This window comes from Trichoplusia ni, unplaced genomic scaffold, assembly GCF_003590095.1.
Source record: "Trichoplusia ni isolate ovarian cell line Hi5 unplaced genomic scaffold, tn1 tig00000090, whole genome shotgun sequence".
NCBI classification, from domain to species: domain Eukaryota; kingdom Metazoa; phylum Arthropoda; class Insecta; order Lepidoptera; family Noctuidae; genus Trichoplusia; species Trichoplusia ni.
In genome coordinates, this window is record NW_020799980.1 from 1 (window position 1) to 23,009 (window position 23,009).

Consider the following 23,009-nt stretch of genomic DNA (forward strand, 5'->3'; position numbering starts at 1 on the left):
ACCTTGCCACGTGGCGACGTTGGTTGTTTTCAAACTACATTCACTGAGGAATTTAATCCTTGTGTCACGGGGAGCTTCAAAAACATTCAAGTCACTTGCACAAAAATACCTAGACTCAGAACAAGCATTCGTGAATCACACAAACCGCTTGTTCCACGTGGATTTCGAACCTGCAAGACTTCACACTTAGGTAGGGGTTTGCATTTTGACTTCAAACACTCAACTATTATATTCTGACCTCCTATCTCTACTACCCTGCTTGTAGAATATACAACCTACCTCTCAGGCAGGAACACGGCTAGCGTGGGACTTATATCCCAGGCCAAGCTTGGCCTGGTCACGCCAGGAGCGATCCGTGTTTGGCTTGGAGCGCCACGTGGCGATGTTGTCTTCCCCCGGGACAGCCTGCTCGGGCGGCTGTGAGGTTGTGCCAGGTCACCAGGAACTCTATCTCAACTGCCTGGGTGTGGAAGAGAGAGAGAGAGAAGGATGAATGTTGGTGCCTTTGCTGTAGTATGTATTCAGGTTAGGTATAGGGAATCTATCATTTTACTAAAATACTTTTGATTCATTTTGCCGAAAACTATTGACGGATGTATTCTTTCACATAAAATATAATTTTGTCGAAGTAACCGAAATATAGAATAGTATTTATAATAATATAGACAGAAAAGAATACGAAATCAGAAAATAGGCCGTAAGAAACCAGAGATGAAATAAGACGCACATATACCGGTTCAATAGTTATCTAGAAACGCTAAGGTCCTTGCCCAGCAGTAGGACACAGAGAGCCAGGAGCACAGAGACACAGAAGTAAAAAAATTATTTTAGACGAATTAGGACTACGATTATTTACTGATTTCTCATAACTTACACATAATGTTCCAGAATGAGGTCCTTTTCCTGACGTAGTCTTTAACGAAGGTGTCCTGTGTTTTTGGTGGCGGGTTTGACGCTGCGGTTTGATCGCTTGCCAGTAAATACTGCCTGCGCCACTGCTCAGGTTGGTTGTTGACATCGGTACCTAAAGGTTATATTTATTTGTCAGCAAGGTATGGCTACAAAAAACATTAGAAATGATTGCGGTTAAGGTGTAAAATATATTTTTTTACCACCAAGGATATGGATATGGAAAGTAAAGATAAATTTTTAATAAAGGAGTAAAATTTACAAGTATTTTTTAGTCAACTACGGTTCCCTACCCAAGAGTAAATTGGCTCAGCTATCTCGTAATACTGTCAAGAGAAAGTATCTCAAGTGTCTCAATAACCAGAGAATTAAAATTTTCAGCGATGCAGTAGTACTGCTGCCACAAATTACAATAATTAATAATAAAAATACACAAGGAGATTACAGAACGGATCATGTAATCATGCTAGCTAACAACTACTAATACTCACAGTATTAATCCATCCCGTAGTCTGTCGGCTTCCTATATCGCTGCTGTTGACTGATGAACGGTTGTCAGTCGGCGAGTTGGATGTGTACACACTTTGTTGACTGCTCGGACCCATCAGCTCGAACTCACCTGACAGAGGAATCATTGTAAACAGCTGATGGTATGGGAGACGAGATTTAAAGGTACTTTGATTAAAATTATGTGAATATCAACTTGTTATTCTCAAAGACAGCTTTTTTAGATGGTGTTAAATATAATTAACTTTCTAATCGTACTTCTTCAAATAAAAATATGGCTGTCGCAAAACAAGACAATTTCTTTGATAAATTTGAATTAAAAAAAGACAGGTAAGCGAAGTTGTCATGACGTAACAATAATCATCCAGGGAATATCAAATTACTTTAAGCAAAAAAACGTTGCTTTCACTACAGTAAGACAGTTTTGATTTTGGAGCATTTTGGAACGTTGATATTTCTGTGTCTCATGTAAATCATTATGATATCTGCACGGTTATCTGAGTGATTAAACGACGCCACGCCACGTCCACAGCGCGTGACGTGTCGCGAGTCCAATCTCTGTGTAGGACAAGAATTTGTGTGATCTGCAAACGCTTGTTCTGAGTCTGGGTGTTTTGTGCATGTGACTTGAATGTTTGTAAAACCTCCCGCGACACGAGGATCAAATTAAAAAAAGTAAAAAATGTCACTCACCCCCAATATCACTGCTCTTCAAATACTTCTTATCGGAGTGCATGAGCTGCCAGAACTTGGTGAGCGAGATGATATCCTCTCGCAACGCACTGGACCCCTTAGCGGACACTGCAGGCCGCGCAGAAGTAGTCCAGGCAGGCGCTGTACACTCGCTCGCGGAGGATGTTGCGAGCGATAGACCGCGGGAGGATGTCGCCTTGCAGGAGGGATAGGCCGCAGGATAACAGCCTGGAACAAGGCACCAGAACTCAAGATCTTTCTTCTAATTGTGTACATCGGCTGTGTTTTTTGTATATAGCTCGGCGTTTAAATTGTTTTAAACGGAACGATGGTATTTATGCAGTAAAATGACTTGTTTTGGAGTCAAAACGAGTTTTTCAGTTATTCTAGACCAGCTTTTTCAGGAAAATTATTCAGGGAGTGCACGCGATTAAGGTTGATTTCAACTTGGTGGGAACACTCAGGCTTTTTCAGGGATCCTGATTGTAATCGCGTAGGCTTGTTTACCTTCGCAATTTCATTGAGGACCTACAAAGTTTTGCTTACCTGAATCGAACACCGACAGCTTCAACGTGCCTGTTAATGTGGTCCCGTACGTCACCTACTGTTATAGGCAGGGACCTGCATAAAAAATGTTCAATGATTTGAATGAATGAAGTTGAAGTCAGTCAAACTTTAATGCTGTAAATACATAAAAAGATATAAAAGATGAGACATTTTGAATAATTGCTTTTAGGCACCGAAGATGCTCATACTAGTAAAGACGATAATTATGTAAGAATAATGGCAGATTGAATATTGTAAACGATTCAAGAATTATGTCATAAATTAATCCTTTCAATGTTGTTATATTAATACCCAACATCAAATATATTTATTACCCTAAATCAACCTCCAAACACTTTTCAATATATGCTTTTCATTCACTCTTAATGTCTATTGTTAATTTGGCTAGAAATTTCAAATAACCCCGTATGTTATTTTAAACATTAATTCCTAAATAACAATATAATATACATACCTATGCAGCAAACTGGCCAACATTTCCACCTTCTCCAGGCTGTTATACTTGGCTGTCTCGGCGACCTCGCACAAGTATCGAACCCATACTGCGTGGGGCGCAACGAATGGCGGTCTAGGCTCTAGCTTAGCACCTGATTAAACAGATTTAATGAACATTGTAAGTAAGGGAATAAAGACTTTATTTAAATGGCAACGAATCTATAACTGAATTCAGTAAGAGAATTATTATGATTACGAACCTTGATTAGTTTATTTTGGGATAATGGGTAAGAGACTCTGCTATAATTTTTCATAAAAAAGATACTTTTGAGTGTCAAGAATTCTGTATCAAATTGATAATATTTCTCGCTGACTACATGTGCAAGAAGAAGCTTACATGTTTTGGACCAAGGCTAAATTTCAGGTCAAACTTTCCAAATACTATCGAAATTGCTCAATAAAGACATTTATAACAAAACCAGCAATCACACAAATACAACATACCTTCATGGGCAGCCAACGGGCTAATCTCATCGTTCTCCCTGGAGAACAGCCCCATCTTTCTGTCCACAGTGCATTGCCAAGCGGAGAAGATTTCCTGAGTCAACCTGATCTCCAAGTCAGGGCGGGAGGTCGTCAACCACTGCCAGCACTCCACTGCTGTGGTTACTGCGTCTTCGGTGAAGATCTCCACTTGGGACCACGCTGCAATGGGAATAGGTATGGTTAAGAGGTGTACATTTAAAAATTTAGTCTGCACGGATAGTCGAGTGGTTGAGGTCACCAAGCCGAACGCACTGATCGCGAAGTATAGCGGGGTTCAATCCCCACGTCAGATTTCGTGTGAGCACGAATGCTTGTCCCAAGTCTGGGTGTCTTTGTGCATCTGATTTGAATGCTTGGTGAAACCTCTGGCGGCTCAGGGATAAAACTTTGATTAGACGTTTAGTGGTGAAGACATAATTGTTGTTAAGAAAAATAGGCACACCCAAATATACCGTAAATCTGAAACAATTCTGGATAAAAGATCATACTCGAGGCAATTATGAATGAAGAGAGCATTCAGTGTCTTACATCAGATTCACGATATACATATATGGTACATACTTTTCTTCTACACTTTGTTCGAACAATGGGCATTGAAACTTCGTAGAAGAATGAACAAGGTTGGTACCTGCTCCAAGTCCAAAGGCCAGGACTCGGCACGTGGTGTGCCATACACTTACCCACGGAGTGCAGCAGGCCGCGCGCGGTGGGCGCGGTGTGCGAGTGCGCGGCGTGCGGCGAGTGGTGGCGCGCGTGCACCAGCAGCGCCGTGGCGCGCCACAGCGCCGCGCGGTGCGAGGTCTCGCTGCCGCTCACGCAGGCGTCGCGCAGCGCCGCGTGCAGCCGCGCCCCCACGCGCCACACCGCCGCCTCGCCGCCGCCCTCCGCGTTCACCGCGCCGGAGATCTAGGGGAATACTCAAGGTAACATAAAGCCTCTCTTTCACCATCAATGATGTCACTGAAGAGCTCGAGACCCTCACTAAAACGCAGGAGCCCTCGAAGCGCGGTCGAAACGGACGATAAAAATACATCGAACCAAATTAAACCATCTTAGAAAGATACCGCCTTGTAAAGCGCGCTCTACACTCGGTCGCGATTCTTGCTGTGAATTCGCGCCGTGCAACCAACAACGAACGGGGAACTGCGCAAAGCGTGAACGTGAACGCACGAAACCATCTACACCCGCGTTTCGCGACTTTCACGGACTTTCGCGCCACGAGTGCAGAGCGCGCTCAATGAATAGCATCTAGAACGGGCGTTGAAGCAGCATTTTGCATGACCAAGTTACCTGCAGTCAAAACTTTTCAGCGATATTATTCATGCCAACTTAAAATGATTGTCTACTTCCTCCTTGTGTAGTCATAGTAAGAAACCGACACCATAGCGAGAACAAATGAACACACCGAGATGACAATAACGACTTTTTTGTTCCAACGTCATTCCCTTAGAAACGAGAACCACCAAGCGCTGGAAACTGAAGACAACAGCTAGTAAAAAAATAACTAAACTAAAATGCTAAGACTTACTTCACCCGCATAGCGACTGCGCTGCGACACGACAGCGAGTAGTGCGGCGGAGTCCTGCGTGACGCAGGGCGGGCGCTTCTCGAGCGCGGCGCGCGGCAGCGGGGCCGACATGCGGTTGAGCCCCGCCGCGCCCAGCAGCGCGCCCGTGGCCAGGGCCAGCCCGCAGTGGTGCCACAGGGTCGAGTTGGGGACCTATTGGGAACAAGGGTCATTTGGAAACAAGGGGTTCTTCCGTCAGACAGATTTCCAAAAAATATTGGATGATATACGCGAGTCTTTCGATAACAACAGGATATTTGACTAACAATATATGTTTGGTGCGTCAGATAGATTCGAAGTCGGGAACAAGGGTCATTGAAAACAATAGGTTAATTGACAAAAAATATATTTAGTTCGTCAGACAGATTTCCAAAAAATATTGCATACGTATTTTTTCTTTCATCTCGTAAATGCAGAACTTTGCCAAGTTATTTACACATCCACGCAAGCAAAGCCGCGGGCAAAACACCAACACTTTTTTTCTACTTCTAAGTATGTAATACCAATTGGAACCATTATGATAAAATTAATCCTTACTAATATTATAAATGTGAAAGTAACTCTGTCTGTCTGTCCGTTACGCTTTCACGTCTAAACCACTGAACTGACTTTAATGAAATTTGGTACAGAGATAGAGTCGACCTTGGGAAAGAACATAGGATAGTTTTTATTTCGAACTTTTGAAGAGTTCTCTTGGAAACGCGATATAACCGACCTCGACGCGGGCGAAGCCGCGGGCGAAAAGCTAGTTACTTATAACACACATACCTGATTAAGATATTCTTGTAAATGCGACCGTGTTGACTGTGGCGCCCATTTCATTGCCTCCTGCACTATGCCGTGGCAACGGTCGGCGAAATCTTTTACAATACACTGAAAACGATATGAAAATTACACGTATAAACGTTCATAACTTGAAGCTTTGGAAAGATCTTAAAACCTGAAATTGAACCAAGTAACATAAGTATTCCAAAAATGTTTGAGGAGTAACAGCAGTTCCAAAATGTATCCAGTCTCTCAACACATAAGGTTCAGTTTCTTTTGCAGTCTGAGATAGTCACATTTTAAAAAAGATGCTTTGAGTTCAAATATTTATTATAACTATCAACTTTATGCTCTCAGATATAAGAATCAAAATACCTTACCTCTCTGCCTTCTAATGTGTCTTGTAATTGTAAAGTGAAGTCGGTTCCCGGTACTTTTAGTAATGGCGTTTCTTGATTAGCATCTAGTTCTAAACTGAAGCTTAATACTTGGAGTATATCCAACATGGACCATAGTACCTATAACATAGAATTTAAATTGGTTTAAAAATGGGTTTATACAGCCGCCGGGTTCACTTTACATACTTGTAAAATACAACAAAATCTTTGAAATAATTAAAAGTTTAAATAAATATGTTAAGTTAAATATAATTTTCGGATTTTGAACGAGACACTAACCATCATTGTTTTTTTTCCAAAAACTTGAAATTTATCACATCATATAAAAGCAAACTTAATTTCGAAGAAATAACCAAAAAAGAAACTATTATTTCTCCCAATAATAATATTCCAACTATCTTTGGCAGCATCTCAACATCGTTAAATCGTGCCGAACATTCCAGATAAATCTAGAGTATTCGAGAACATTCGAGAACATTCTACTCACCCTACAGTTCCACAGCAGATGCGGGAACCTGTCGACCAGCCCTGCGAGCCACTTGTCAGCGACCCGCCTGATCTGCTTGTGTATATGATTGAAGTTCACGAGCAAGAACTGCGCGTGACCCTCCAGCTCCCTCTCGCGAGATTCGTCCTTGACCTTGTCTGACATAACGTCTAGAAACTTCTGGAATACTTTGTCACCGACGCTGGAAAGTTGCAGAGTATTGTAGTTTTATGAGTAGGAACTATTGTTTATTATTTTGAGGCCTACCTCTACCCCTAAAATGACACACTATTTGTAAAAGCAAGATGGCGCAAAACCCAGTGGAGAGAGTACCTTCTTTCTCTTTCTCACGCGAGTAACAATATAACGATACGCGGTGCTAAGCTCCCACAAAATTAATAAAGAAAGGATTGTGAAACAGATAATACTAGAGGGTTTACCACCACGTCTTTGAGTAATATGACTCTGGAAGCTTAACAGTGCAATACATGGCGATGGAGTAAATGAATCCGGGTATACTTATATGTCCTTTATAGCATATTTAACGAACATTAACACTGGTAGCAGTAAAATATGTTTACATTCCTTTCCCAATTTGTCAGTTGAAGCTAATTGTAAAACACACAGAAAATAACCCAATAAACGTACGCCTTAGAAGTGTATTAATTTAAAGACCTTCTTAAAAGCAATGTCGATATGCCCTGAAATTGAATATAGTAACTGAAATACATTTTAAAATTAATATACTTGATTCAATATTGTACATACCTTGCCACACATTGCCACATACCGGTCTTGTCCTTCTGTAGCGCTGAATCGCTTAAATACTCTATTATCGGTTGTAAACTTGGCTCCGGAGAGTTCGATACTCTGGAAATATTAAAATTAGATTATTTAAACAGAAATAATTCTTCAGAGGAGGACTTACTAGCAAATTATTAAAAATAGACGAAAATTTAAACTTAAATTGTGCAGGGTAATGCCAAATAATCATCGATTACCAAGGAAAATTTTCAAATTTTAAAATGTAAATGTACCGTAGTCGGTTTACTTGCATTTTATTATAAAAAGGACTTTTTAATATAATCATGATTTCAATTTAATTTCGGACGATCAACACGACTCGACTCGCCACACCGCCGCATCAGCTCATGATGAATGACTCCGGTTGGGCCCGAAACTAGTCGGTCAATACCGATGGACAAGCGCGAGCTAACCGTTGCACCATTTAATAATAAGTCTTGCACATAAACTTACCTCAACGTCTCCAGCCAATAAACGCTCAGCAGATACATGCACGGCGCGAACGTCAGCTTATTGACGACTACCGTCACTTCGGGCGGGTGATCCAACAAATTCGAAATCTGAGTTTTTAACTCTTGCAACTCGTTAATTGATACAGAGTCGTTGCGGACAGCGGACGTGTATTGAAGCTCGCGCATTTCTGATCGTAACGACGTTTGCGAGACAAGGAAAGGAGATTTTACTGCTATCTCTTTTACACCAGCGTACCATTCTTGCGGCCATAAGCCTGTGGAAGCGTTTTTGATTATTTTTTTGTGTGTTTGTTGTTATGTAAGATGTCAAATATGGTCAGTCCATTTTTATTGGGATGATAATGGTTATATAAAACATTAATTTTAGGATAAAATATTTGATTAATAAGGATATGTACACACTCAAAATGATCAATTTAGTTTAATTTTCACTAATCGATATAAAAAAAATATTTTAATCAGAGGGTAAACTTTAAAAAAATCCACTCTTTCACTCAATAAGCGTAGTCTATGCCTACTAAAAAAATCACGTCTAACAATGCTTTCTAAGTTGACCTAGAAGCACAATTTAACACAGAAAAAAAAAATACCACACACTACAAACGTTTGTACAAATCATATAGCCAATATTGGATCAAACTTGTTACGTTCTGACGCAAAACCGGTGTGGTGCTATATCTACGAAATATTACAAGTACTTACCATAGGTAAGGATACAATATACGTACATACATTTTTACCTATGAACTTTTCTTGTTACTAGTATATTATATTATTGGTACCATCCAATGAGGATCACTCAGAGTTTTAAAACTTAATGTTTACGAAATATTTTTTAAGAAAAGGTGTAATAAAAATAATTTAATCTTTTTCATTAATTACATGAAATACTCTTAATAGCCAATCAATATATTTTAAATCCAGAAATATTGAACTAGAAACTTTGGTATAATTTATTTGATCACATTTAAAACTAACAAAATTAAAAAAAAAGATATAATACAAATTAAATTAAACCTTACTTCCCTTAACATAAAGTCTTGCTTACTTTCCTCCAAAAACACAGACTTAAGAACGCATAGATATAGCACCATACATACAAAAACTCATGTAAAACCATACCACATACATCTATATACTTCTAGAAGCATGGTTACTCACGCTTTCGCATAGCTACAGGCGTTGCCATAGAAGAAGAGACAATTATCTTTAAATACTATAACATCACATTATATATACACATTTGAAATTCAGAGATAGGAAAGTGCTAGAAATATTTGTATTAGACTGATTTTTAGGTTGGATTGGTTGCGTGGGAGCTGATACAAACATGAGCGCGTTTCTTTAAGTTTAAAGTTCAAAATATAAAAGTGAAACAATAACGAATCAAATTTGTACGTTATTACATGCACCATAAAGTGTTTTTCTGATTGTTTATGCAAGTGAATCATAGTAGCTTTTTTAAGATGTCGTCGAAAGTTGTAATTAGGTTTGTATTAAAAACAAAAAATCATTTTATTATCAGGCTACCACGGCCCATACTATATTTATACATAATTAAGATATAGTTTGCTGATTTAGGATGTCATTTTCCATTTACATAGGTTCATTGCATATGAAACTGTTTATAATCTAAACTTAGTATATATCGGCGCCCACGCAACTCAATCAAAAAACATAAGGTCTTACTTAGCATTAATTTATTCGTGGGTAGATTGTAATATGATAGAATAATTGAATAATATAAATACCATATAGTTATATAAACAGACGCGTTACCTGATTCAGCCGCGGTGAAACCCATGACGACGCAGTACAGCCAGAAGTCTTTGAACAACTTGTGGAGTCGCGGCTTTGGGTTCTTGATAGGCGGTAGGCGTTTTACGAGAACCTGAAAAGAAAATTCTTATTCTTTATTTGTAGAACATAGGTACAAATTTATATGATTTATTTTACATGTAGCTGTTGTTCGCGGCCCCGTCCGCTACGTATCGAGAATGATCTAACAGATAAAAATTATGTTACTTGTAATTATGGTTATAAACTAAATGTGTACCAAGTTTAGTCTCAGAGACTGACGAACAGCAATTCATCCTTTTCGTTACTCATTTTTATAAATATTATTATAGATTTTCCTTCAATTATTCACATATTATATAATAGTCATTTTATTAAATTATATGTAGATTTTACTTACCGCAATAACAGGTATAAGTACACCAAGATTGCCCGCACTGCCGGACGCCTTGAGCACGGGGGCTGGTGACCGGTCTGTCGCCCTCTCTCCTCCCAAGCCCAGTTGTACGAACAACTCCAACAGTCGAGTCAGCAGTTCGAGTCTAGCTGTGGTACCGCGTACGTTCGCTGCTATGTTCGCGAGCGCGTTCAGTACGGCGCCAGATACGTGCCTGTGTAGGTAATGGTAGTTAAAAAAAGAAAAAAAAAGAATAAAAAAATCTAAAATAAAAAAAATCTAATATGAAGTGTCCTATTTCAGCCTGCTAGCTTATGGGGAAGTGCCTCAAAATTGAGTTGCAATGATTGAATCGAAACGACACACAAACAAACGAGAAAAGCGAGTGTATAAAAACGTGGTGCAAATGCTATTTTGAGTTTGGTTTTGCCCTCGAATTATCAGAAGATTAAAAAGCAGAGATTAAGTGTACTACTCTTTTGTCAATTCAGATAAAAACTTGATTATGATTAGTTTTAAGCATTTTGTGGTAAACCTGAAAAGTCCAACAACAACAACACTTTTTTCTTTTTTATATATTAAAAGCAAAATTATAATTTATATATTACAATAAAAAAATTACGCAAATATCGGCATTCACTTTCAAGAGCATAATCTAACTCAATACTCATTTGTTTCCAATTCCTCCAATTTGTTATCAATGTTTATCAAAAATCATCAAAGCATGGTATAACTCACCTATACTGCTTCCTATCATCAGTGTGATGATACGCGGCACTGGCAGCCTCCACCGTGATGACCGTGAACATCCGCATGATCTCATCATGCGCAGGTCCCTCAGGACTGGCCAGCGCCATACAACCGAGCTGATCCACTATGAGAGTGTCCAGCGATGATGGAGCCCGGCACAGCCTGGTGTACAGACTTAATTTTTAGGTCAATTTTTGTCTAGAACTCTATACATATTGGATGGACGATACGAAAGCAAGCTGTTGTATATTATGCTACTAGATGCTTATGGCGATTTGGAACTAAGCCTAAAGCTTAAATATGGATTAAACAAAAAATCCGTTGTGGAATAAATACAGAATTCAAGAACTAAACTTTACTAAAGGGAATTCTGAAATTATTAGCAGACATTTGCAAGACCGACGCACAGAAGACGCATAGTTAAATGTCGCCCTTAGCTTTCATGACGTATATTTGTATTAATAACATGTCCAAGGTAGGGACGATATCTAGGAAGGACACTTACTATAGTATCGTTACCATTATCAATTATTATCATAGTGAAACGAAATCATTTATTCTGCAAAAAGGATATCTTATCACTTTTACATGTCTTTTTTGAGAACGCTGAAGCCGACATTTCCTATCTGACTACCGTGAGAAGAAATGTCAAAACAAATTTAGTATCCTTCTTGTTTAGTTACAAAGTTAAGCGGAACACTTAAGGGCGACTTTTAACTCAGTGTCCTTTTTAAATTTTATTATGGCTGGTATTCCTTAATTTATTATTTTTATTTCAAAAATTTTATCTCACCACAACTACGTCCTTTTTGCGCATTACAAAACATCTTTTGAGGTAACTCAACTCATGGAAATTTCAAGTAAGCTCAAGTTTAGTTATAGCATGCAATTAAAAAATACAATCTTCAAACAAACCCCTATAATTATGCATTAATGTGTTTAGCTAAAAAGTACCTTAACGTCATAGCAATATAGTTGCGTTTACACTATCACAGTACATTGATGGTTACCTTTGTTGGAAGAACTGTAGTATGGTGTCAGTAGTCTTCGGCGTGTCTTTGAGAGCTACGGCCACGTGACCCAACATGATCACTATGTTTGTACTGATGAGGGAGGATTCACTGGAACAATAGCATATGTCGTGGAATTAAAAGGCTGGTATTCTAGTAGATCAGGAAACGACAACAAACAGCTGAGAAAAGACAACAGCATCTGAGTTAATAGTGTAATATTTTTTTTTCTAATTTAAGAATTTAAATGCCAATGCGATAGTTTAGATAAACAAATTAACCAAATTCGCTAATATCTCAACCTTAACTAACATACACACTAGTAATAACACAGTAATTACTAATACATATCTAATACCTAAAATTGTACGAATTATACTTACTTTTACTTAATACATAAAAGTTACCGTAATTTAACTCATCTATTGATAACATCAAATTTTTATCTCCCTAAATGTTAAGAGTCGTAAACCACTTTTATTTTTCAATATTTTAGACATTTTTGGACATTTAGACATTTTTGTTATGTATGTTATATACAAAAATTCACACAGCCCTAAATGTTCAACAATCTACGATCAACCCCTATTGTTATACGGCGAAACAACGTTTGCTGGGAGAGCTACTGATATTTATGACAAAGCCATTTTTTTTTGGTAAGGCGGGGGCATAGTCATGGACTTTTACTGACTAAACCTGTACCGCCGTGCTACGTCATCCGCGTTTTTATGTCAGTGTATGGTAATGCGTTGCAATCCTTATGACAAATCCATACCTATCGCTGGTCTCGGCAGTAACCAGCCTACTAACAGAACAATAATCTGGAAGTTTCTGGAAGCTTCCCTAATGGACTTTACTATATACTTTATTCCTTAGCAATGCTTTCTATAGTCTTAATACCACATTACCTATCGCTGGTCTCAGCAGTGAACAGCCTGTTGCTGACGCTGCCCACGAGCGCGGGCACGCAGTAGGGGTCGACAGTGAGCGCGGCCTCCAGCGCCACGCACAGGTTCTCTATCGCGGCGTCCCGAAGCTTCTCGAATGGCGTAGATTTAACTGGAACACCGCTTTCCGTGAGACCCTGTAGTTCTTTGCCTTGCACTGGGAATCAATATCGAAATGCATTGTGTAGATACTCATTTTGCTATATGAACCTGTCTCTATCTCGTAAGTTAAATGTGAACATTTTGATTGTAAATAAATAAATTGTTTATTCGTTATCTCTTCACAATAGATCTTATAAAAACTAAACAAAATGATATTGTTTAACTATTGTGTCTATTGGCGGGACAGCGAAGTAATTAAAATGAAATGAATTTTATATAAGTCTGTTGTACAAAGACCGCTTAGATGAAAACTGGTCAAGTTTTTTAGCCTTATCTATGAAATTTAAACTGTCTAACGCGAACGGTTCATAAGATACAGAATTTTAACAAACGGACGGATAAACTGGCAGACAGCAGAACCACAGCAATATAAAACGAATTAAAGTTAAGATTATTATGAGGTTATAAATTATTACATATGCTTTCTAATTTCAACTCCCTCCACCACACCATAGACAGGTTAACTGATAGACAGACACTACTCAAATTTACTACATATAGATATTAAACCTTTACTTACATGTGACCTTCATGTGTTCTTTGCCAGTCTTCTCGAGCTCCAACTTGTGAAGCTTGAAGAGTATTGGTGATGGAGTCACCAGAAAGTCTCGAAGACAGTAGATAGAAGTGTTCGCTATAGTCGGGAACTTCGTTGCTAATTTACCTAAGCCCTGGAAACAAATAATAATTTAATTATACATAGCTATACTCATCGTCCTAGCCTTTTCCCAACTATGTTAGGGTCAGCTTCCAGTCTAAACGGATTCAGCTAAGTACCAGCGTTTTACAAGGAGCGACTGCCTATCTGACCTCCTCAACCCAGTTACCTGGGCAACACGATACCCCTTGGTTAGACTATTCGTCAGACTAGCTTCTGACTAACTGTAACGACTGTCAAAAATGTATGAATAACAGCCGGGACCCACAATTTAACGTGCCTTCCGAAACACGGCGGAACTCGTTATGACAAAGATCACACAGCTACGGAACAACCGCGTCAAGCGTAGCTTAACCTGTGATCGATTCACTTATGCTGTTATAGCTTAGCCACGAGCTCCTCTCCTCCTCTAATTTAACTATACATACTGGGTTTTAATGATTGTAATAGACTCAAAGATCTCAGTGAAACTGACTAAGCAAGTTTTTAAGATTCTTTAAGATAACAATTAAGCATGTACATATTCTCTCATTCATTCATTCAACTGTACCAGGTATTGCAATTCCTGTACTAATAGTTGTATGTGGTCAATAACTATTGGTAATAGACAGGTTAGAATACTGGAGCTAAAATTTTAAATCTAATCCACTTTCATTAAATTGTACCTTACACTTCAATAAATCTAGTTTTGATTAAAAAATTTAATGTTATAGTTATAACAAAGTGTATTTTGTATTTTTTGCCTCTATATTAACTTAATTAACTGATCCAGCAAACCTCACGCCACTGGGCTGATTGGTGGATCTAAACCATCGAAAACGCATACAAATAAATACATACAAATCGGTCAAGCCGTTAAGGAGGATTTCAGTAATATAAACACATACAGTAGATTGAAAGAGAGATATATAGTGGTTTCGCAAATGTTAGACATTGAAATGAAACTAATACTGCCCGTGACCGTGATACCTGCAAAGGTGTAGACATGTCGGGAACTAAAATGCAGAATAAACCGCGATAAAATCCGTAAAAGTAGTTTCATTTCAAAGAGAGACATATGTAAAGGTAAGATACTTACTTCAAGACAGACCATCAACAAAGGCATATGGGCCAGTATCAACTTGTGATTATGATTCGAGTTTATCTTCTCCGTCAAACGTCCACACAATGAGTCAGCACCTATAATAAACATAACAATAAAACCCTTAAAAGTAGACCTTTTAAGTTTAATTTTATTTGAAATAAATCATGTGTCGCATTTTTTTGTATGTGATAGTTCAACTCATCAATGCGCGCGGCGCTATGTGTGTGTGTGTGTGATTGATAACTCGACTGTATTCAAAATCAAAATTTAAAGTCTTTATTTCACATAGACTGTTTTCCAGGTATTTTTAAAACGTAGTAATGACTCTAGTTTCGCGGTTCCAAAATGTGACTCCTATGGAGAAGAACCGGCAAGAAACTGCATAAGATTCTCTCTTAAAAATAATTCAGTAATTAAATTATTTCAGTATAATTTGCATTAGCACACAACGTCATTGTGTACTTACAAGAGTAACCAATAGATAGCGCCGTACGCAAGGATGAGATGAATTTACCATACGTATAGCAAAAATGCAGGGACATAGTTTAAATATCGTTTCTGCGCATAACGTATGAACCGAAAGACATAACACTCCTTTTTTGGTAAGTCGAGTAAAACAAAGATGAATATATACAAATGTATCTTCTCAATGAAGTTAAGCATTAAAGAGGCAATCGACCTATTCATAAATGCCAAATAAAAATCAACTCTATAATCAGAAGCGTTAGTTTGATTTTCGTTAGTTAGCTTTGGATTATTTAGCACGGGGGATCACTCAAATCACGCCGGTACCTATTAATATTGTTAGAGCGTTTATAAGAGCTGGCACGTGATAGTCTTCGTCAACTGCAACACCACAATATCATAAATAAATAATAATAAACATAATTGAAAAGAAATGTATGAAAAGCACAATATTTGCTTCGAAGTTCTACAAATACTGAGAAACTGGTTCAAAGGAAATAAATACAAAAGTTAATATATAAGATAAATAGATAAAAGACAAGCAATAATAAACTTTAAATAGATATAAATAAGACAGAAATTAAATACACGTATATTAAATACTTGAACAATAGGAAACTAGGACTACTCATTCTATTCAAATTTGAATCTTATACCGATTCAACTAAGATTCAAATTCTCAAATCATCTAAAAATTTAACGACCCGACGACATCGAGAATCGCCATCCTAATAACTACCTTACAATTAATACAAATAAGATTCAAAATCACCTGTTTCGTCACCAATAGCCCACACAAGTAGGTCGACGCAGGCCGAATTCGCCATTACATTAACTTTGAATTTGTTCACAGTTGCGAAGTTGCTCTCGCGGTCTTCTCTCTCTGAAGCATCGTGATGACGGCTTTGGAGTTCCGTCTGACCACTTAGGAACAGACATTTCACGAATTCCTGTAAAAAATATTACGATCTTTAAAATGAACCATCATCATACAGTTTAGAGATAACGGGAATCGAAAGCCTGAATTAAATACAAGTAAAAATTCATACTTAAAAACGATCAGTGTCTATTGTAACAATTGAAACTACCCTGTTCTTTATGTTTAGTACTAGCTGTTTCGGGCGTTTTCACCCGCGCCGCGTTGTCCCGATCTCGTGGTAACTTTAAGGTTTTAACATCATCATATTATGTGTGAAACAACAAAGATTTCTTTTAATTTACATTTATAACTCTGGCAGTCATCAAAATATGTCCAAATTTTGAATTCGATCAAAGAGAGAAAAAAAATATTAGTAGTAACATTGATTTACATCAGTGAAGTAAGTATGTTCAATAAAGCTTTTTGTTCAAGTTTATTAGGACTTACCTGAACATCTTTGGTGAAGGGTCCTGGCAAATCCTTCTGATGCTGAAGTAGTTCTCTCAGAAGCGTCACCATAACCAGGTTCAATGTCTCCGAAAATGATTTGTATGGGAACACCTGAAAATAGAAAAAGTGGAGTCAGTGGCCTGAATTTTGGTAATACTAGGTCTGTCACATGTCTGTTAAATGGGTTTGACACATTTGAATAAGGTAATTTAATACAGTAAAGAAATCTAGTTTTAAATCGTAGTAACCGTAGTTTTAACAATACGCGATCGTTACATATCACTACAGGATAGTGATATGTAAATACTGTGGGAGTCGATTGTTTTTAACGTACAGTAATATTTATCACATTTGGCACATAAAAGCAATAAAAACAAACATTAACTTACTTGAATTTGACCCGAAGCATAAATATCCTCCGCCTCCTCGTCCAAAAACGCCAACAAATCTTTGGTCAGCATCTTTTTAGCCAGCGACAATATAGACTGGAGATACGTCACATAGAACTGCACATTAATCCTCTTTTCAGGGGACTCTGAGAACCTCATGTACGGAAACTGGTTGAAACTAGATCCAAACTTATGGAAGAAATACGTTGTAGGATCGTACGGAACAGAATTGTAACTATGGAGGGACCCCCTCTTCAGAGTACCGGTGCCATCAAGGTCCGTCCCACTTTCGAAAATGTTCTCGTTATTCGGATTCAAATTTCCCGACAACGATCTGGGGATGATCGGTCGAAACTGGTTGAACTTCCTCTTCTTATCCAGAGTGGAATACTCAAAGTTTGGTTCTGGTTCCTTAGTTTTGACTGGACTTGGGGGTTGGGGGAAGAGGCGGCAGAGGAGAGGCGGGTCGACTGTCGCATACCGGCCCATGGACCTTGCCAACCCTACCAGAACTGGTATAGTGCTTTTACAGAGCTGTAACTTTGTTATTATGCTTGCGTAATCTTTGTTCTCATGACATGTCATTATGATCTTCGTGAGGCTGGACATGAGCTCGATTTGAGCAGTGATGATTTCCTCTCGAAGTGACGGTTGCTTTGTAGCAACATCGGAGAGGAGAGTGTTGAGGCAAAAACTGAATTTCTCGGACATTGGTATACCTGAAAGATAAATTAAATCTTCTTATTTTAAGAATATCATTTCTGTTTAATAATACAGTATTTTATTATTCCATAAATAGTTTTGTGATTTGCTTGTTAAGCTGGCAGTACTATTTTACCCAACATAAAAATAATAAAAATGGCTCATAGCTTTTAGAGGCCTGATCTTGATGTTGCAATTTAATATCAGAATTTAATTAATTATAATAATAACTGGTCCACATAACTTATCATAATATATATATATTGAAGACCTCCGTGGTCGAGTGGCGTACGCACCGGTGTCAAGGTGTCGCTAGCTCTGAGGTCCCGGGTTCGATCCCCGGTCGGGTCAATGTAAAAATTCTTATTTCTACACTGTCTTGGGTCTGGGTGTTTGTGGTACCTTCGTTGTATCTGAATTCCATAACACAAGTGCTCTAGCAACTTACTTTGAGTTCAGAACAATGTATGTGATGTTGTCCGCATTTATTTATTTATTATCATAATATAATAGCCTAATTGTTCATACACACATTCTTGCAATAGTTTTGTACTCGTATCTACTTTGGATTCTTCATGTCCGTTCTCCCATAGAGTGGAGATGAATGATCCCTAGTAGATACCTCACCACATATTAGATTAAAATTTTCAACAAGGCCTCTACATGTTGGACCTGTGTCCCCATGCAAGCCTTTAAAAAGGACCAGGTCTCTTCACATGAAGTGATCCCGTGACTATAAAGAGATACAAATAATAATAATATACTAAATCATTTTATTATCAGGCTACTAAGGCCCATAGACATATACCTTACAGAATAACATAGATATTAATACAAGACTCTGCAATATGGTATTTAATCCTTGTTGACAGTTTTTACAAGCATTCAAGTCACAAGCACAAAGATACCCAGACTCAGACTCAGACCTAGGCAGGCAATCATGGTACACACAAATGCTTATCCTAAGCAGGGATAAAAACCCATGACAAATTGTATACAGTGGTTTTGGCACAGGGATACTTGGCTATCCATGCAGTCAAGAGTATGTTTTTTTTTTAAAGAAATAAATTAATAGTATAAACTACTCACGGTCCCCATTTTTTATTCTGCACAGTGGCTCCTCAAACTTTGCAGTAGACAAACATTTGAGGACTTTTAAGAAGTATGGCAGGAGTTTGTCCTGGTGCTGCAAGTTGCTTTGGAGGAAGTACAGTCCGAGAGCTATGGATGCCTCCTGACTGCGAGGAGTTATGACCAGTGATGAGCTGGCTTGCGGACATAACATGAATAGCGTGTTCACCTGGAACATAGAAGTTTTTGTTGCATAAAAACTCTTTTTAAAATATAGTTTGTTGATAAAGTAACATAAATTGTCAGATAGGAGATGTATCTTTTACAGTTTTACCTATAATATTTTAAGTATTACGAGAATTACTTTCTTGCCATCAAATTAATAGTATTGCTATCAAAACATGGTAATCAAATGACGTAAAATAAAGAGAAATAAAAAATAGTTTTATTTTATGGGCAAATAATAAAAGGTATTTTTTTTTGTCAAGGTAGTAACAGATTTATGTCATTTCCAATGTCAAATTAAAACTAATTATAAAAGTACATGAGAATCATTGTTTTCAAGGTAAACAAAACAATTATCTCTGTACTTGTGACATAATTGTTTCAACATTGTCCCAACATCGATATGGAAACAAATCGGGGATGAATCACGGTACGTTTTAGCGTTATACCGATAGTAAGAGCACAAATAGGATGAGGTCATAATACAAGTCATAAAAAAAACAATACATAAATAAACATTCTCACAACCAACAAATAAGTTCTTAATACGACATATACTTGATTTTCAGCCAAGAACATTCATGTAAAAAGGAACTCTTCATGAAAACAACACCATTTCTTAATTACAATTACAAAATACGTGTCGTAATTTTTACCTTCTCCCATGGCGTAGGGTTTATACTGGATAAACATCGCGCGAGATGTTGCACAGTCTGTCTGAAGAACTCGTTTTCGTCCATGGCTGTGTTTATATTATTCGATAAAATACATTTTATTAGAATAACATACGAATTCGATCGACATCTACAATATCAGCCGATAGCACTGACAGTTGTGATTCTGACAGTTCGGGGAACGTAATATTGACATTCACGTTCCGTTCTACGAAATTGAAAATAAAATGGGAAAGGAAATTAGGTAATTTAATAAAAAAAATGTTACGATAACTTTTAATTAAATTAAAGCACACGAAGTCTATTATTTTAGATGTAAAATAGATATTTGAATCCACAAGAAGAGCTTTCTTAAGTTATATAATTGGGTATAAATTAAAGAAACGATAGATGGATTGTATGAATTCCAATATTATACTGTACCTACTGTACAGACTTTTTTTCTTGTGAAATGACACCAGACAGAAAGGTACTGGAAGAAGAAGACAGGCTGTGCCGAACCCAAATCTACAAGTTGTCATTAGGTACATATCTAAAGTAGTTTATCAATGACTATTGCTTGTGGATTTTACGATAGATTGATATTAGTAAATAAAATATTTAATCTTATCCGTACAGTCTTATCTGTTTAATAAGCGCTTTAACACGTGTTGTCTGAAACATCCGCATTTACATACTATCTTCAGTTGTTATTATCCGAGTTGATAATCTTTTAACACACTCGACCAACATGTCAATAATTGATCTTACAGCAATGATATCAAACGTGTTCACCACAACTTAGTTCCCAACAACCCGTTTCAGTCTTTACATTCTAGGTTGAGGCTTGCGAAGAGACTCCGCTACTGAATGCCGAAGCGTAAAATGTCGACGGCTGTTAGATCGAAAGTACAGGATCTCGATGTACGCCTGTTCGAAAGTTCACTGGAGCGAAGTATGCTAGGCCGACGTATCGTTAGTTATAAAACATACGAGTGCGATGAACGTCATTTAGAATTTACCCTGTTACGAAGTATGAAATGTATCCGTACTGAGATTGAAAGAATTCATGCTAATATAAAGAAACGTAAATACAAAAAATCATGCCATATCCTAAATATTAGACAACAGTTATTAAATAAGGATGTACTTTCGATCTAACAGCCGTCGACATTTTACACTTCGGTAGTATGGGCTGTATGGCGATATGACTTTGGATATTCAGTCGAAGAGTATCCCGACTGGTATTGTCTCGCGTGCAAAGAGTTAAAATCTCTTTTTGGAGACCGGTTTCATTCACCTCTGAACATAGGTATATACCTATCCGACTGATTGTCTTAGTAACGATTTATATCTTCTACAGAACTTATATTCAGTAGGTACCTATCTACAATAATTTATGTGAGTGATATTGTTTCGTTGAACACGTAGCGTTCACGGGGAGAAACACTCGCCGTAATAAGACACGGGCACGACGGGACAAATCTATTCTAATCCATAGGTAATGATAAAAATATATTCATTGATATCTTAGGTAGGGAAATAATATAATTTTATCTATCACTATTTGAATTTTATTAGAAGCAACCGATGAAAAATCTCCATATTGTAAGCCTGTGCCTATTAATGCAGACTAGTTTTTTAGTGCAGTGCCGATAAGTTTAATAAAATATTTAAATAATAAAATAAATGTGGGTGGAAACTTTTAGCTTGTTGACAAACTTTCGTAAGAGGTAGATTTATTTGTGATGCCGTCACCTATTAACGTGCTTAGCATCCAAATGTAATTGTCCAATCACAACTAGACAATAGATAAAGGAAAATGGTAGCATCCCAAAATAACTATCACCTGGGACACCTGATTTTAGATCAATTACGGAAACGTCCCGATGCAATTTGTCAAGTACGTATATTACTACCTTATTAAAACAAATGCTTCTCCATATATTAGGTACCTAATTGTATTTTATTTGTAGGCTGAAATAAAAAGAATGACACCAATCAGCCTCCATATATTTTACTGAATCCAGATAGACGCGGCTACAGGCAAGTCGGAGACGAACGCGTCGGTGCTGTCGCGCGCGGTGCGGCTGGCGCGCTGCCTGCGCCGGCTGGGCGCGCAACCCGGAGACCTGCTGGCGCTGCACGGCCGCAACCACCTCGACCTGCTCATACCCTTCTACGCTGCACTCTTCAATGGCTTGACTGTGTGTGGAGTAGACCCGGCGTATAGGCTCGGTAATTATTTTGCGTGTTAAATATTATCTTGTCAGGTAGTGGACAAGGTACTAGGGAGCAAGATGGGTTGACAATATAACTAGTTAAGGTCTCGGCTCGACTCTGAATGAGGCGAAAAACGGCAGGCCGTGCAGTGGGAGGACGAAGGCTGTGGGCGATGATGATGATAAGGTAGTGGACAATTCATTACTCAGTTTTACTTTTCTGCTTCGATTTCTGTTTATGTGTTGATTTTGCTCCACTTAAGAATAAATAGCAGCGATTTTATTAACGCAAGGACGTTCAGAGTGACTGCTGCATTTATATTACTATCATTTATTTTTATTTATTGGTATCAAAGTAATATACTGACCGACTAAAAGTCAACCGTGTAGAAATTAAATTAGATGCTTATTAACTTCACAGATGAAATCAAACAATTATTTATAAAGATAAAGCCTAAAATAGTTTTCTGCCAGTCCGAAATATTCTTGGAGGCAGTTCGAGAGCTGAGTTTGGACACTAAAGTCGTAACTTTTTATGATGGGCAGCATTCCATGGAGAACTTCATTAGGGAGTATCATCAAGACAATAATAGCCATTCTGTTGATGAGTTTACGTAAGTAGATTTGTTAACATAGACCCATAAAGCTTTATTTTCAGATATAACTTATTGTTCTTTTTCTTGCCTGTACTTACTCCCTTCTATTAAGCGCCATCCCTGTCCATGTTTACACTGCTGTCCTTTTCATTTAATCTTATTTTTTCTTAATGGCCTGAATCTATCTCTTGGGTAGGTACTAGGGCACTTTATTTTTAAGTTATTAATATTATGGGAGTGAATCTCTAAAAGTCATAAATCTGGTTTACTTACGCATCATTGTCCTTCTAAGTGTAATGATTATTTTTTACTTACCAGGCCCGCAGTATTCGATACGGACAAAATATACGCTTTTCTGATC

At 37.8% G+C, this 23,009-nt stretch overlaps 2 protein-coding genes across 2 annotated transcripts; one reads left to right on the forward strand and one right to left on the reverse strand.

The window, feature by feature from the left end:
• Positions 1-282: 282 nt before the first annotated feature.
• On the reverse strand, positions 283-20,002 carry LOC113506898 (phosphatidylinositol 4-kinase alpha-like). The gene is given in 30 exon segments (XM_026889734.1): positions 283-417; positions 875-1,024; positions 1,401-1,528; positions 2,110-2,211; positions 2,214-2,228; positions 2,231-2,337; positions 2,656-2,730; positions 3,131-3,263; positions 3,616-3,816; positions 4,338-4,563; positions 5,186-5,377; positions 5,993-6,097; positions 6,370-6,507; positions 6,875-7,076; positions 7,643-7,744; positions 8,132-8,405; positions 9,313-9,324; positions 9,931-10,042; positions 10,349-10,559; positions 11,084-11,257; positions 12,106-12,216; positions 13,014-13,209; positions 13,735-13,885; positions 14,951-15,051; positions 15,749-15,802; positions 16,194-16,371; positions 16,788-16,901; positions 17,180-17,898; positions 18,971-19,181; positions 19,834-20,002. Coding segments are annotated over 30 exon segments (4,713 nt in total). The 5' UTR covers positions 19,918-20,002.
• Positions 20,003-21,652: 1,650 nt separating this feature from the next.
• Positions 21,653-23,003, forward strand: LOC113506897 (probable 4-coumarate--CoA ligase 2; the record flags this gene model as incomplete). Its single annotated transcript, XM_026889733.1, has 4 exons — positions 21,653-21,733; positions 21,861-22,068; positions 22,474-22,666; positions 22,967-23,003. Coding segments are annotated over exons 1-4 (519 nt in total), but the record flags the coding sequence as incomplete, so codon positions are not given.
• Positions 23,004-23,009: the final 6 nt, after the last annotated feature.